We start from the raw sequence: 17,174 nt of genomic DNA on the forward strand, positions 1-17,174 counted from the left end.
ATTCAAGAAAGAAGGAACTTACACAGTGAATTGAGTACATTTATTCTACTGCATATTTTAAGTCCGATCTCACAAAAATAGATGGACAGCATTACATATGTGATAAACAAACTACACTGCAACAGGACTTTAAGACAACATTTAAAGCTTGCTTTTTTGTTCCCTGGAATTTGGAAAGTACTGCCAACATGTAGCTTACCCAAATCCTAAGAGGAAGGGCTGAACTTTCATTACTGATTATACTTAGCATAGCACTTGTATTTGAATTCTTCACCTCCATGCGCATCCTGTTCCTTCAGAAAGATTTCCTCTGCGCTGTTATTTATATTTTCAAAACGCTTTATAACATTTTTCTGTTCATTCTCGGCAATGTTTTTTCCTTTTCCTGAGCGGCAGTTGTGTTCAGGGCTCCGGGCAGCCAGGGACACACCCTGCAGAACACAACACATAATCGAGGGCACACGCCCTGCAGAGCAATGCGCTCACTCCGATTCCCAGCCCACCCTGCCACACCAGTGCTGTGAACTGGGAATGAAAGCACCGGGGAAAACGGCCTGGGGTTGGGCCCTGCCACACAGCATCCCAAACAAAAGCCACGGGGCAGCCTTTGGTTCTGTTTTTGCACACCTCTGTAGCAGAAGGGGCATAAGTGAATAAGCACTGCACCTTCCTAACAGTCACCTCACATTCCCAATTGATGAACGAAGCCTAAGTGACCCAAATGATGACTGTGTGTACCCTGCTTTACCTTTGGCAAACAATGCTGCTCATGACCCAGTCACAGCACCTGCAGTAAGTTCCCAGTGCAAGAGCTGTGGCAGGAGCCAGAGGCTAAAATAAAACTCAGCCCTGTGTAAAAGGAATCCCAAACAAAACAAAAAAGGAAATCATAGATTGGCTTTATTGAGTGTTACAGGATGTTAGATCACCCCAAACCGTGCTGAACAGGTAAGGATCGAGGTTGCACTTTTCTGGGAAAGAGAAAACTTTGAGATAACAAAAATAAGTAAAATTCACAGAATCACAGAATCAAGGAATATGCTGGGTTTAAGGGACCCACAAGGATCATCTGTCCAGCTCCTGGCCCCAACAACCCCACCCTGGGCATCCCTGGCAGCGCTGTCCAAACGCTCCTGGAGCTCTGGCAGCCTCGGGGCCGTGCCCATTCCCTGGGGAGCCTGGGCAGTGCCCAGCACCCTCTGGGGGAAGAACCTTTCCTGATATCCGACCTAAACCTCCCTGGCACAGCTTCCGTGGTTCCCTGAGCCCTGTCCCTGTCCCAGGGAGCAGAGATCGGAGCTGCCCCTCGGCAGGAAGTTCAAGGAGGTCTCCCCTCAGTCTCCTCCAGGCTGAATTATCAAGGATTAATATAAACTCTATAAATCAATATTAACTCTATTAATGTGAAGTTAAAACTAAAGAATAGTGTATCATCTAGAAATGAAGAATATCTCAGAAACCTGGACAAGAATCATTTTACCTGCATAAACAAATTTATTAAATAAATAACCAGGAAGATGATTCAAATAAAGCACTTTTTTGGGCACTATTTTTTTCATAGGAAGGAGGTACCAGTTTTGTTGTTGTGAGGCATTAGTCAAGAATTCAGATAGACTCATCCATGATCTGATTTATCTGTAAGAAAGCGAACTGTCATGAGGAAAATATTCTTTTTTGCGAGAAGAATTATGAACAAAGAATTAGGACTGAAGGGATTTGTTTGCTAATTTAGAACTGAAGCTGATCTTACTCTGTAGTCTTAGGTGAGTCAATTCATACTTCTGCTTTGGTTTCTTGGTTGTTAAAGAGGTCTGAAAATAGGGACTTACTGGTTTCAGAGTAGCAGTTTGGCTCTATGAACGTTCCCAAAGCAATTTGAAGAGGAACAATAGTTTTAAGGCTACTGTTGCCAGAAAAAGGTTGGTTTGTTGCTCCCATGAAAAAGAAAGTTACCTTTGCCACCAGTTGTCAGTATCAGTTTGCTCATTGCGGCTCTAATGGTGTGACAACCACCTCGAATAAACCCCTTGCTTTTGGTTCCCATTCTAACACTCAACATGAGCTCAGCTGCCGCACCCAGCTGGACTGGGGACAAATTCCTGTTCTTATCTCCACCTCGATAGAAGCCTTATGTAATTAAACAATATTGTGACGAGGGTCTTATCTCAGGGCATTAACTACTTCTTCCCTTGGCAAGGATGTGAGAGAGCTGGACCCAACTGCAAAGCTGCTTTGAGCCCGTTGCTTTCTTCAGTTTGACCTTTCAGTGGAAAATAAAATCCCCACAACGTGAGCTCTCGCTGCGCCGTGTTCTTGAGACTCGAGCCTGCAGGAGGAGAACTCTTCAAGGCCACCTCCAGATTTATCTACTGTACAACTGAAGAGCTTTTGTAAACCCTTCAGCACTCTCTTGGCTCCCGAGAGAGCTGATGCCTCTGCACAGGACAGTTAATAACAGCTAATGATGTCGGGGCCTTGCCAGGAGCCCGACGAGCGCTCAGTTGTGTAACCACCTCGACAGGCACTGTTTGTTTTGGTTTTTTCCACTACGGATGGATCGTCCCCGCTGGCTATGCCTGTGCAATCGCTTGACCTCATGAGAGATGAGAATTGTCTCATTAATTTCAGTGGGTTGCTCACTTTTGGAGCACAATGCAAAAGTGCAGCAGGATTTCGTGGCTGATCTGTTAGCAATCTGCTGAATATGCTCGCACAATGCAGATGGATAATTTAGGTGTCTGAGATTAAAAAAAAACAAACCCAAACCAATTAGGTATTTTTATCTATTCCCTCCGGGCTTCTGGGGGATTATGCTGTGTTACCTCATACTTGGGATTCCTCCAGTTTAGTTTTTAATATTCCCAGCATGAATTATTATCTCTTTCTTTGAATGAAAATGGTATTGATTAACAGCTCTGTCTCTTCAGTAGTTTTCCCCTGCTTGTTTCAATCTGAATTTCTTTTTTTTTTTAGTCAGGTATGGGCCTAGTTTCTGTGTGAAAGGAGAAAAATGGAAAGATGTGCATCTCTAAGTAAAGAAATTATGACAGCAGGAGGAAGAAGAAGAAAGGTGCAGAATCAATTAAAAATGCAGTATGTTGCATACTCAGATTGCTGCCATTTCCTTTTTTCTCTTGCCCTGCTTTTAGACCTAAAAGTCAAGAAGAGCTGTGTTCTGTTCCTGCAGTGCAGTCTAACCTGCACTGCATGTGAGTGACAGCGCTTCTGAACACAGCAGCAGTCACACTACCTGCAGCAAAACCTCCCTGAGGGATGCTGTTAGCTGGTGACACAATTGTGGGAAGGAATCGGGATGGTGCATGGAGCAGTGCCTCATGCATTGCACTGAACCTGACAGGGATGCAGCCAGAAAAAGGCATGTGGGCAAAACGGAAAGACTGGGGAAATGCCTCACCTAACGAATGGGGAGCTTTTTCTTACTTTAATTCCTTGTCTCCAGTAAAATTGCAAAAAAAAAGGATTTCCAAGAGCAGGTGAAAGAGCTGTGCTGGCCCTAAAGGAGCTTATCACAGAATCATGGAATGGCCTGGGTTGGAACAGACCTTAAAGATCATCCAGTGCCACCCCCTGCCATGGGCAGGGACACCTCCCACTGTCCCAGGCTGCTCCAAGCCCCAACCTGGCCTTGGACACTTCCAGGGATCCAGGGGCAGCCACAGCTTCTCTGGGCACCCTGTGCCAGGGCCTGCCCACCCTCACAGGGAACAATTCCTTCCCTAATATCTAAGCTAAACTTAAAGGGTGCAGAGGCATGGAGGGGTGGGTGCTCCTCTTTCCTACGTGGGCACCTGGAGGTGTGAGACTTTCCCCTGTTTGTCACCATGGCCTGGCTCTGTCTCCAGACACTGCAGTCACTGACACACGCTGTTATTACTGTGATGCTGAGAGTGCAAAAGATGCCGGACAAAGCCTGAAACACCTCGCCCCTGTGAGCGGCCACACTCCTGTCTGGAGCCCCAGGAGCAGCTGAGGGAGCTGGGAAAGGGGCTCAGGCTGGAGCAAAGGAGGCTCAGGGGGGACCTTGTGGCTCTGCACAAGTCCCTGACAGGAGGGGGCAGCCGGGGGGGTCGGGCTCTGCTCGCAGGGAACAGGGACAGGAGGAGAGGGAACGGCCTCAGGCTGGGCCAGGGCAGGCTCAGGGTGGACAGCAGCAGGAATTTCCCCATGGAAAGGGTGCTCAGGCCTTGGCAGGGGCTGCCCAGGGAGGTTTGGAGTGCCCATCCCTGGAGGTGCCCAAGGAAGGGCTGGAGGTGGCACTCAGAGCTCTGGGCTGGGGACAAGGTGGGGATGGGGCACAGCTTGGACCCGATGATCCTGGAGCTCTCTTCCAACCGAAATAATTCCGTGCTTCCGTGCTGGCAGCGCCTTCGGAGCCGCGCGGCTGAGCGGAGCACGGGGAGCATCGAGCGGACCCCGCAAACTGCGGGAACCCCGCGGGGAGCTCAGCGGGCCCTGGGGCCGCCCGCATCCCGAATCCCGCATCCCGAATCCGGCATCCCTGCGCCCACACCCCTCACCTCTCATCCCTCACCCCTCACCGCGGGGCCGCCGCTCCCGTAACCCGGCGGCGGAAGCCCCGGCCGGCCCGGCCGCCCAATGGGCTGGGGCTGCGCGGCGCCGGGGCCGGGGCCGGGGCCGTCACTTCCTGGCCCTGCAGCCGCCGGCAGCGAGGCGACAGCCGGGGCCGGGGGCGGCGGCTCCCGCAGCCCGCCCGCCACCAGCACCGCCACCACCATGCCCTTTGACTTCAGGAGGTGAGTGTCGCCGAGAGTCGCGACAGAGCCCGCCCGCCCCGCGGGGACCGGCCGCCACCGCCCCGCGCCGCTCCCCTCCCCTCCTCCACGCGGGTGCGCGTAGGATGGGCGGATGGATGGATGGATGGATGGATGGATGGATGGATGGATGGATGGATGGATGGATGGATGGATGAGGTGTGCGCAAGGAAGGGCCGTGGGAACGGGGAGGTTCTGCCCAGCCAGCGGTTCTTGATCCACAATGCTGTTCCATCAAGCCCAAGGGGTTGTGTGGAATTTGGGTTCCCCGGGCAGGACGGGAAGAGCAGCAGGACCTCGGGGGTGATGGATGTGGGTGTTGGGCTGCTGCTCCTCCCGCAGGTTCCTGGGGTCTCACAGCAGATTGGGGGGTCACTTTTTCTGGTGGGGCTCCTGCAGCACCTTTCGAAGGTCATGGCAGCTTTAGGGCATCATTCCTTATAGTGAGGTTCCCACGGCAGCTTTAGAGGGTCATTTCTTATGGTGGGGTTCCCACAGTAGCTTTAGGAGATCACGGTGGGGCTCCCACAGCAGCTTTAGGGGGTCACTGCTTAGGGTGGAGGTCCCAGAGCATCTTTAAGGGGTCACTCTTTGCAGCGCGGCTCCCACATGAGGCTTCATGTGCTGAAGCTGTGCCACGTGTCTGATGGCTGGGAACCAGCATCAGTGCCTCTACCTTTGGTTTTGCCATTTTGAGCAGGTGCAGGTTGTAGGATTTGGCCTTTCTGTGCGGCTCCTGCATCCCCTGGGCGGTAGCAGTGTCAGGTGCCAAATCAGAAGTGAGAAAGACTCCTCTGACTTCAGTGGAGCCAAAATAGCAACTGTGGGTTAATTTTCTCTTTTGAGCTGTTCTTGAACCAACAATTTGCACCTTTCCAAGTTCAGAGACGCCAAAGAGAAGATGCACAGATGACTTTTCTCGTACAGATTTTACTACAACGTTAATACTACAATAAAAAATATGTACATTTTTGGGAATATACAGTTAATTACAGTCCCTTCCATGTAGGATCATCATGACCCCTACATGTGCACCCCCTTGAGATGGGAAATGGTGATAGTGCAGTGTTTTAGTTCTCCCAAACAAAGAGTTGTGCATTATATTTTTACTGTAATTCTAAACCAGGCCTCTCATTTATACAGGCTAACAGGATCTTGTGTGATCCATGGGGCATTGTTGAACATGGAGGCAGTTGCTTCTGAATGAAAACTTGCTGAAGCTGGAAACAGCATCTGCTGGATCATGTGGGATCCGGGGCCCAGAGCCTCGTTTCTGCTTTTGTGTAAAATTTGATAGAAAAATTCTTCTCAGCTTTGGAGACATTCTGCCAGCTGCGAATCCTATTGCCATCCATTTTCAGCCTTGTAAAATGCATGAACAATAAGAGATCCTGGGCTGTGGCTGTCACTTTGTAATAGCAGATAAAGAAAATGTTATTTCTGGTGTCTTTGAAAATGTAATTTTTGTTGGGTCTCAGAATGTGCATGTGGAAACACTGGCTCACCAAGAGCATAATCATCTTGAGAGACAGCACTAGTGCTTCACTTTGGAATGGAACAAAGACGTTCAGTGAAAGCTGAATTGCAGGGTTTGTGTTAATGAGTTACAAAAACAGAGACATCAGTTCAGATCTGCATTTTAAAGATTCACAACTGCAAATAACTTCTTTGTCATTCAGAGTGGAGGATTAGAAATAGACACTTCAAAGCTCTTTCTCAAACAACGTAAGGTCGCTGAAGTTCAGCTTTTCTGCAAAGATGAGTTTTTCAAAGGCTGCCATTGATAACAGGAATTTTATATTTAAAGTACAGAGGAACTATTGTCACGTGCAACAAACCACTTTCCTGTTTTAGAAGCACGAACAGAGTTCAGGACCAAAAGGTTTGCAAAGGTTAGAGCCCTTTTTAGCTGTTGTGGGTTTTGTTCAGAGTGCAGGCAGTGGAACAAAATCTGCTGAGGCTGGAAAATTTTACTGTTGTAGGTAAAGCATGATGCACACGTTAAAAAAAATGTACAGGTACTTCCTGACAACTCTAGAACATGCAATACAAGGCTCTTGGAGAAATAAGGTCACCACCTTGAGTAAGTTTGTGAATGAAGAAATGACATTTTCACCATGTAAAATACAAGGTTCTTCTCTCAGAGATTTCAGCTGGATGTTCCCTTTGGCAGGTACAGTTTGGCACCCTGGGTTCTATATGCCTGTGTATGATTAGAGGCTTGGATTGTTAAGAAACTTTTAAAAGTGCCCCTGCATGTCTTCAAGAGTCCAAAATTCCAAGTGGAAAGGTGGTGTGTTCTGGAGGCCACACATTCCACAGGCTGCATCTGAAGGAATCCTGTCCCTTGCTGCTCTGCCAAGGACATTTGGGAAGGCAAGGTCTTGTTGTGTTTGTATCCCCCCCTCACTTAGAGTTTTATTTTTGATGTTTTAGAGTGGCAGGATGTTGACAGCTGACATCAGGTATAGAGGGGGGCATTGCAGACCAGCTGGAAGTTTAGGCTTTGAGCTCTGTTTCCACACAAAGTAGCTCTAAGGGGAATAGGTTGCCTGGATCTCATCTGGAGATGACAGAGACGCAAATGACAAGTAGTTAAAACAGCCCAGGACCAAAAATGTCCTTATTCTTCACCAACTAGAACTCAAGGAAGTAAGTTACTTCCACGGGACCAGTCTCTTTCCTCTCTTCTAGACATAGCCAGAATGACCAAAAGTGTTTAAAAATCTTTCTTGGAAGTTGTGTCCATCAGTCAGAGTCTGACATGGAAGTTGCTTGGTTTGTTACTTGTACTTTTTTGTACAATTTTTTTTTCTGTAGGACTTCTGTTTTCTTGGCTTATCAGTGGTTCCCTTTCCTAAGACAAACTGCATTTAATTCATAAATAAACCAATATTTTCACAGTAATCTCACATGAATAGTAATTACTCTGTCCTAAGTATCTTTAAGGTTTTAATAATACTCAGTATTTACCTAATGCTTTTCATTTTTCAAAGCATTTCATTCAGACTAATCCCCCCAGTCCTGCTGTGATGTTGGTACAGAACCAAATTTTCAGCTTCCACATTGGAGCCTTCAGTACAGGTCTGTTCAGTGCATGTCACAAGACACCAGCCCTCCTACAGAACTACAAAATCAGTTTGTATTTCCAGAAGGTCTGGTTCTTTCCTGTTTTTTAACACCCATTTCGCTGAATGGGAGAGACAGATTTTTCCTTCTTGCCCATCTCCTGGTTTTTAGAACTTGTGTCAGCAAAGCAGCTTTCTCTGTGTTTGATTGGGGATTTTGAGTTCTCTCACTGGAGCTGAAAGGGTATTTCCCCTTTGAGCCTTTAAGATCTGGTGTCACCTGCACACTTGCAACCTCTGAGGATGGTTTGAATCGCAATTAGATTAAACTCTAAGCCTGGGCCATTTTGAGTGGTGATTGTGAGCCAGCCAGAAGGGTTCCCACATGTTGTGTGGTCCAGTTAGCAGGAGGCTGAGCTCGTGCTGGGACTTCAGACTGCTCAGGTATTGAAAATGACACCGTGAAAATGAGAATTACAGATGTAAAAATGAAGTGACTCCCTTGCAGTGGAGGTGGACGTGGTACAGAGAAGCGCTGCTGCAAGTTCTCTTCACTCTGGTGGCTTTTCTTTGCACCTGCCTATTTGCATGGAAGAGTTACTGATGGGTTTGCAAGATACTGAAACTTCTGAACCATTGTGGTCACTTTAGTTGGTTACACTGAGAAAAACTAAAACAGGCCACTCTGAAATCAAGTTTTTGTTCTAATTCTGGGTAGTTCACAGTTGTGCCCTGGCCAGGTGTTTGGCATAGAGCGGCAAATATCTGTGAATCCTTATTTTTATGTGTAGCTGAGAAATTCAGAATTTATTTCCCACAATTGATCATTGTGATGTTTTCATTAAGGTTTTGTTATTGTTCCTTGTTTGGTTTTGGGGTTTGGTTGTTTTTTTTTCACAGTGTGATAACCTGTATGAAGTAACAGTGTGCTGTACCCGGATTTTGGAGGTCATGGGAAAGGAGCCAGGCTTAGAAAGGATTAGATTTAAATGCTGATCTAGAGTGGAAGGTAAAAACTCTTACTCTGTCTGCACAGGCCCCCACTGTCAGCTGTTCTTTGGCATGTCTGTGATAAATGATATTTTAATGTGGGTGTGCTGATTCAGACCTATGGATCATTTTTATTGTTTTGGGACATGGGCAGGTCTTCGCTTTTGTTCCTGAAGAGTTTTTTTAAATCAGATTGTTCAGTCTTAACCAAAGCTGACACCCTCAACCTTACTGCTCTTAGGAGAGGGAGTATGTTTGGGTTTAAATTAGACTGAGGAGCTGTGGTGGTGAATAGACAGACTTGTGACCTGGCACAGTTGTGAAATCAATTTCCAACCAGATTAATGAGTACAAACCAATAGATTTTAGGTGATTTTGAGTCTATGGAGAAAAATCTTTTCCAAACTAAGCAACCCCTTGGACACCTTCTCATTTACTTTGAGCTTAATGCAAATAACTTGATTTTAGTCTTCAGGTTTCAGAAAAGAAGGAACAAACCTGTCTTTCATGATGCCCCCATTTTTATTTTGGCAGACTTGGGAGGTTTACAACTAAAATCTTTCTCTAAGCCTTCAACTTGTCCTGGAATTGTTTGCCAACATTTGAACATTTTGAACATTTGCCAGTTGTTCAGCAGAAATGGTGACTACTTGACATCTTAAATGTCAAATGTCAGTGGAAATGTCCATGTTTGCTCAGGAATTCTCATTTGCAGAGTGAAGCAGTGCCGTGTTTCCATCGGATCCTGGTGCTCCGTGCACCTGCTGGCTGTGTCCCAGCACCTTCCTTTAACTGCCTGCAGCAGCACACACTCCTTCCTTGGGCTGAATTAGTGGCTGAACTTTGGAGGAGAGGCATCCTGAGCTCATTTGTGAGCAGGTACAGGGTGGTAGCAGCAGGTGGGTGTGTTCTTGGCTGAAGCAGAGCGGGGAGGAGGAGAACAAACAGCTCAGAGCTGCTGGGTTGTGCTGCTGGATTGAGCACAGCAGTGGCCCCACAAAGGTTTGCGTGTGCCCTGCCCTGAGCTGTGCCACAGACACTGCCACTTGCCCAGACAGGTTGAAGGGAGATTTGAAGGGTTAGAGAAAGATCCTCCCAAGCCTGCCAAAAGAAAAATGGGGGGATCATGAAAGACAGGTTCCTTCTTTTTGAAGCCTGTATACTAGAATCGAGTTACGTGCCTTAAGCTCAAAGTGAATGAGAAGGTGTCCAAGGGGTTGCTTAGTTTGGAAAAGGTTTTCCTTCATAGACTCAAAATCACCTAAAATCTATTGGTTTGTACTCATTAATCTGGTTGGAAATTGATTTCACAACTGTGCCAGGTCACAAGTCTGAGCATCAGTTTGTCTATTCATCATCACAACTCCTCAGTCTAATTTAAACCCAAACATACTCCTAAGAGCAGTAAGGTTGCAATGATTTTGTCCAAAATATTAATTCCCGTATGTGATTGAGCTGGTAGCCATCACTTCCTAAATTAATGTCCAGGGGCCATAGCACAGCTCTGTGTTGGGTAGTTACATATTTATAGAATTACAGAATCACAGAATATTCTCAGTTGGAACTCAGTTGAACCCACAAGGATCATCGAGTCCAGTTTATAAGTGAATGGGATCAACCCCACAACCTTGGCATTATTAGCACCATGCTCTGACAGACTGAGCTTGTTTCAGCAGTAACTGCAGGGGCATTTCCATCCCCACCTGCAGCCACGTCTGGCGAGCCCGTTCCAATTCACATTGTGCAATGCCACTGGTAAACAACCCTTCCAAGTGGTATTGCTGCCACCTTACGTAATGACCAACGTGGATTTGGGTGCCAGGCAGTGCCATGACTAACTTTGTCTCAACAATAGCCCTTTGAGGGCACCTGAGAAATTATTCTGCAGTCACAGCCGTCAAATGGGCAAGCAGAGCTGTACAGACAGAGTCTATTGATGTTTGTGCCACAAATAACTGATTATACGTGGTGTGCATGTATGTAAATATTTCTTTCTAAGTCTCCCTAGTGCATCATTTCTCTCAAAATACTGTTGGAATGGAGATTTTTTTCTCCTGAGTAAGTAGGAAAATATTAAGGCCTGGCTTTGTAGGAAAGTTTTGCATTGTTCCTTCTGAACTTCAGCTGTCCTCCTTTGTTCAGTCCTTGGTGACACAGATGCTTCCTTCATGCCATCATAGTTCACTGCTGTGAAAATGACTGAATCACACTGTAAACAGAGCTGAAGCAATGCCACCAGCCTGGACTGGGAGCTGTGGACGTTGTTGAGCTTGTATTTTGAAGTGTGCTGGTGTATTTTTTAGCTGTGTAGTTCAAGTGGTGGAGGTGGGGAGAATAGTCTTGCAATGAAGGAAGAAGAGAAGGAGAATCATCTGTTTTTCTTGTCTTTTATCCAAGCACAAGCCCTGAAGTGATGTCTAGGTATTCCTGCACAGAGCCAGCTGCTCTCGAAATGGAAAACTTGGTCTGCCAAAAAAAATTAACCACAGCCTTGCCACAATCTACAAAATCTTCCTTATAGTGAAATGCCTGAGTATTTTAGTAGTAGATCTTCTTTATTGTGAAATGTCTGAGTATTTCAGTAGTAGTCATGGCAGACACACAAGATGCAGTTGGCCAGTGCAGTTCACTGTTTGAATTGTGTGTTTAGATGTTTGCTTTTCTGCTTGTTTTTGTTTTTTTTTTTGAAGGATGTTTCCAAACGAGATGTATTTAGTTTAATTCAGAGAATCCAGAAAGATTGGCATGTAATAGAAGAGCCTTCAAAATGCTGTGTTAAAATGTGCAGGCCTGTATTACTGCTGACAGGATTTCAGGAGATCATGATTCTTTACTGCTTATTTAACAATTATATCCTAAAACAGATCAGCAGATCAATTGTCCATCTCTGTAGACCACTGTGTGCCCCCTAAAACATCAGTAATGTAAATATGACTTTGTTTCCTGTTAAAGGTGAACTCTTGGAGCCTTGCTTAGATTCTGTGTCATTCTAAATCAAATGTGACCCTACTGCACTGAAATCTCAATCTGGCTTCTGCATTATAACAGATTATACCTGGACTAAAAACCGGTGGTAAACCTGATCCCCAGCTACAAGTTGCAGCTCTTGAGTCTGTATCAGTTATGTTTTTCTAATGGGCATCCATGCAGATATTTCTTGGAAATTGTGTCAAACCAGGAACTTGACTTGGAAGCCAGGTGATGCAGAAGAGTTGTAGTTGCTTGTAGGTAGCGCACTTATACGCAGATAAAAACAGAACTGAGTTGTAGAAGCTTGTACAGAAATTGTTGTCTCCTTAGATTGGAATTGAAGCAGGAGAACCTGAGCCAGTCCCTGCAGAGTGACTGATACTCTGGAAAAGTACGATATATTTGAATCCCATGTATTGGGTAGGAGTTTCCCTTACTGATATGGAGAAATCTCTGTTGTGCAATAGGTGTGGATTGGCCTGTGTGCTTTTGAGGGAATCCTTATGAATGTGCAGTTGTTTTCTTCACACACCCCTCTCTCCCCCCTTTTTTTGATTCCCCAGATGTTACATTTGTTCATGCTCTTTTGTACCAATCTCTGATTTTTGTGCTGAGCAAGTGCAGCTGGGACTTAAACCAGAAAGGAGCTTCCACAAATAAAACCTGCACATTTCTGATGCTAAAATAGTTCTTACCAGATCTCGTTTCAAGGTGTTCAGCAGTGCAAGGCACCAGCAGAGCCATAATGTTTTGTGATTCCTGGAAGCTGTGGGAAAGACTATGGTGCAGCTCTTTTTTTCCATAGCTCTCTGGTTGTGTGTATGTAAATTCTTGGAAATCACAGTCCAGCTTTGCACTGTGTTCAGTGCCTGCTGCAGATCAGGACTTCTGTTTGTTTGTGGGAAGGGAATGTGGCAGGAGGTTGGGAACCCTGAGCTGGCAGGTGTCCCTTAGGGAAAAGGAGAAATGTTCAGGACCAAGGGGATCATGAAGGGTGGAAGTGCTGGGATGTGCTGGGGAGCTGCAGGAACAAGAATCTCTGAGTCGAAGGCTCTGGGCCAGGAAGGGTTACAGTCAGCTTATGGCATTCAAGTATCTGAACAATTTGCTTAGTTTGGGGAGCAGCCATGTATGTTTAATGCTCTTCCCCATTCTCTCTGTTCTCCAGAAAATGCTGCTCCCACTCAGGAGTGCAGTGGCTCTTACAGTCCAGCAAAGGGCTGGATCTCTTTAAATACCAGTCCCCTTACTTGAACATTTTTTTCTTCATGACACTTTTCTCCTGTTTTGATGAAGCAGAGCATAATTTGCTCACTTTATTAAAAATACATTTCTCTTCCATCCTTCATTTTGACACCTGCTTCACTGCCTACAAGGAAATAAAATGCTTGCTGGCAGGACTCCACCTCTGAGTATTTGAGATTATACTTTCCTCCTCCTGCTAATTGCCTTTGGAATATGTTTGAGCCTAACATTTTATTTTGAGGGAAAAAGAAGAGTGATGTACCGCTTCCTGTCTTCTATCCTTCAGTGTCACCTCAAATAGTTGCACTTCTGGCACATTGCAGCAATACAATTGTGTGTGTATTCCTGAGAGAACAAGCTCGATATGCACTGAAAGGATAAAAGCACCAAGTTTGGCACATGGTTGACAAAAAGGTGTTCTGCAGGACAGCACAATGGAACCACAGAGCAGGCAGAAGGGAGGAGAAAGGAGAACTGGCTCCTTGGAAAGGAATCAGTCGAAATGGGAGCAGAGTGTATGAGTTTTCGTGCCTTTTTTCAGCACCTGCTGTGGGGATTCATAGTGCTTTGTCCTAGAAATAAATGGGTTTGTTTTTCTGCCCCTATGCAGATCGTGTACCTGCTAAGTAACCAGCAGGCCAGATGACATAATGTGCTGGGGCTGGTGCCTCCAAGGTTCTCTCAGCCCCTTTCCCTAAACGTCCAGTTACCCAAAGGCTGGATTATATAATTAATGACAGTCCTCCTGGCCTAACCTTGTTTTCTTGTTCTCAGTACTCCTCCTTGTTTCAGACACTTCCTCTGTTAGTTTCATTATGTTCTTGGAACTAGAATTAAAGAGGGAGGAGCTGGCTGGCAAGGAAACCTATTCCTACATTTCACTCCCGAGTTTAAAAGTGTGGAGAGTCAGCAGGTCAAAAAAAATCCTGTTTGCTTTGAAAACTGGTGTGATCTTGTGAGTGAGAAGTCAGTCATACAGCATTTGAAAATTGCAGCCTTCACCTGCTTGCAGTCCAGATAAACTGGTTTAAAACTCCACCAGCCCCTCCACCTCCCTGTCTGGTCCTTCTCATATCAGAGCTTGCTCGAAGTAATTGAGGATTAAACAGTTTCCGATGTAATTCTGAAGCCTTGAGAGTTTGTCCAGTAAAGCTCAGGTTCTGCACTTTGTGTGTTAATACCCATTGTGTGTGAATGAGGACTGGCTGATTGCTTAATGATGTGTGCTGTTATCTGCTGTTCTGCGGGTGTTAATCTTATAAAATGTGTTAATAGCTGCTTGGTATTTACAAGTATCGGCTTATTAGTCCGGCTTTGAATCTGTATTTGCATCTCCAGCTCACACTCAGGGCCAAGCTTTGGTGTTTGTATATTCAGTGTTTATTTTCTGCTGAAACTGAGATTAGCAGGATCACTTATCTGACTTTGCACATGCTTCAAAGTTTGTGTCCCAATTCACAAAACCATCAAGATTATTCACAAACGAGCTCTCCAGCCACGGCCCTGGTACTGAACCAAGCTCAGCTCTTGCAGAGCACATCCAGTTTGTTTTCCTAAAGCCACCTTCCTGCTGCTTTCCTTGTACAGACCTTCAAAGAATCACAGAATCACAGAATGTTCTGAGCTGGAAGGGACCCACAAAGATCATCCAGTGCAGCTCCTGGTCCTGCCCAGACCCCCCAACAACCCCACCCTGGGCATCCCTGGCAGCGCTGTCCAAACGCCCCTGGAGCTCTGGCAGCCTCGGGGCCGTGCCCATTCCCTGGGGAGCCTGGGCAGTGCCCAGCACCCTCTGGGGGAAGAGCCTTTCCTGATCTCCAAGCTAAAATCCCCCCAACACAACCCCAGCCATTCCTTCAGGTAGAACTTGGAGCTTTGCCCTGTTTCACTTCAGGTATTTGCAGTTTTCCATCTGTAGTTTTCCATGTGCTTGAGGAAAGGTGGGCAGATGTTACCAGGTGCTGCTGTGCAAAATGAACAAGCTGAAGAAGAAAGATTTAATTGAGTGGAACAGGAATTACACAGTGAGTCAGTGCCGGGAGCAGAACAAATTCAGGTCTGTTGGCTCCCACTGCTCATCCCGTCCGCAGGATCGCAGCCTGGCTCTGCCAGAGCTGTCCTGAGCTGCTCTCTGCACATTATGTTCTCATCTTCCAGCAGACAGGAAACATAGAAATGTCATCTAAACAAAGAATTAACAGAATGAAGAGCTCAAAGTCAGTAGTTCCTATTTTCTGCCGCTGCTGCTGACTTCCTACCATTGTTTTGTTGTTCATTTAAACAGATTTACCTACTTGGTTGGAACTCTCCTTCAGAGTTCCTGCTGTTTATTGCCTGTGCTGGGTTGTAGGAGCTAAGTGTTCTTGCAGAGTTGTCAGAACACACACTTGTCTTTGGGTGGGAAGAAAAACAGCTAAAGAAAGGATTTCAGAATGAAACCTTGAACTAATATTTCCCAATGAAAATAGAAAAATTAATGCTTCCTGTACATGCATAGAGTAAGGTGTAAGAATACGGCAGCTCTACTTCTTCACCTGTTTTAGAGTGAATTTACTATGTGTAGAAATTCTTTGCTAGGTTTGTGGAACAAAATTGGAGATTTTTGCCCATCACAGGTACAGCAAGGACCACAGGAACTGAAAATGCAGAGGGCCTTGGAACTCAGTGCTTTTTTCGAGCAAAGTAAGAGAGGCTTTGCTTAAAAAGGACAGGCTTTTCTTGATGTTTCCCCAATTAAAGTCCATCCTTTCCTAGTTCAGAGACTTGCTCCAAAATGCTGGTCAGACCAGGTGTGACTTTTTTTCCAGTAGCAGCTCTCCAGCACCTGGGGAACATAATCCAGCCCAGGGCATTGCTGAGCAGTCTGTGTCCCTTGCCCAGCCTGCTTTTCATTCCTCTCCTCTCTCCCAGGGCAGTCTGGTGATGCCCAGTCCCTCTCAGGGTCACTAAGCAGACGGGAGTTGTGTCCTGTTTGTGCCTTATTTGTGTCCCAGATCCCAGCTGTTCTCCCAGGCCATCTTTACTGTTTCATTTCACATATTCTGTCCTTAGGCACATGGGATGGGGTAACTGATATTTCAGGCCATCTCTGCACACCCCAGCTGTTACATTGCTGAATAAGATCAATTTAACAAGTAAAGAGGTTAATCTATCTCTGGTCCTGGATGCAGGAGTTCTAGGGATGGTTTAAACAACTGTGAGCAGTAAAACTCCCCCCAATTACTTCAGACAGGTGTCTGGGATTTTATTCTTATTTTTTAAGTAAGTGGTATTTTGCTAATCAAAAGAGCGCCGTGTGTGCAAACGTGACTCAGCTGTGCTGTTTGTTCTACCTCTGCATCTCCCTCAGCTTGAGCTGTCACATTGAAAGCTAAATTGGTGGCTTTAGATTTATCTATTTTACGGAAGTAACTGCTTTGCTTTTCAAAATCTTAGCACGAGTGTCTGATGTGCTTTGTAGGAGGGAACAAAGCCAGAAAAGTGTGTTCTGATAGAAGTACCTGCCTGCCTTTGGTGGAGTGAGGCTGTGTCTAAGCCTGCTTGGTTTTATTTAGAGCTAAATGGCCTCTGAAGAGTTTAAAAGCCACCTTCTGGCTTGTGCTCTTCAGCTGGTGTGCTTGGGCTTGTGCTGCCCAGCAGTTTGTTGACAAAGCTGGGATCAATTGTCCCAAAGTCATTGTTTGGGAGCAGTGACCCAAGCTGCTGCCTGTTAAACAACTTGGAAGCTCTTAGCTAAGTGATTCGATTTTTTATTTAAAAATCTGGTTTTTTAGTAACACCAGAGTATTCTCTGTGCCTTCTTCGCTTCTCTTGGTTTTTTCTAGCACTATCTATTTTTATTTTGGTCTGTCTCAAGAGCTCGAGTCCAGGGGCAGCAGTTTCACAGGATGGGTCAGGTTGGAGGGGACCACAGTGGGTCACTGGTGCCACCTCCCTGCTCCAGCAGGGCCATCCCAGAGCACAGGGCACAGGATGTGTGCAGGCAGCTCTGGAATATCCCCAGGGAGGAGACCCCACAGCCTCTCTGGGCTCTGCTCAGGGCTGGCCCTGCCCAGGGCAGCAGTTCTGCCTCCTGTGCTGGGGAATTGCTGCACTCAGGCCCTGCCCG

At 46.1% G+C, this 17,174-nt stretch overlaps 1 protein-coding gene across 1 annotated transcript in view; it reads left to right on the top strand.

Moving 5' to 3' along the window:
- The first annotated feature begins 4,650 nt into the window (after positions 1-4,650).
- Positions 4,651-17,174, top strand: part of ERGIC1 (endoplasmic reticulum-golgi intermediate compartment 1) — a 58,441-nt gene continuing 45,917 nt past the window's right edge. The window contains exon 1 of the mRNA XM_039559475.1: positions 4,651-4,775. Within this exon, the coding sequence (XP_039415409.1) occupies positions 4,756-4,775 (20 nt within the window). The 5' untranslated portion in view covers positions 4,651-4,755. The remainder of the gene's footprint in view (positions 4,776-17,174) is intronic.

The sequence above is a fragment of the Corvus cornix genome, chromosome 13, assembly GCF_000738735.6.
Source record: "Corvus cornix cornix isolate S_Up_H32 chromosome 13, ASM73873v5, whole genome shotgun sequence".
Classification (NCBI taxonomy): Eukaryota; Metazoa; Chordata; class Aves; order Passeriformes; family Corvidae; genus Corvus; species Corvus cornix.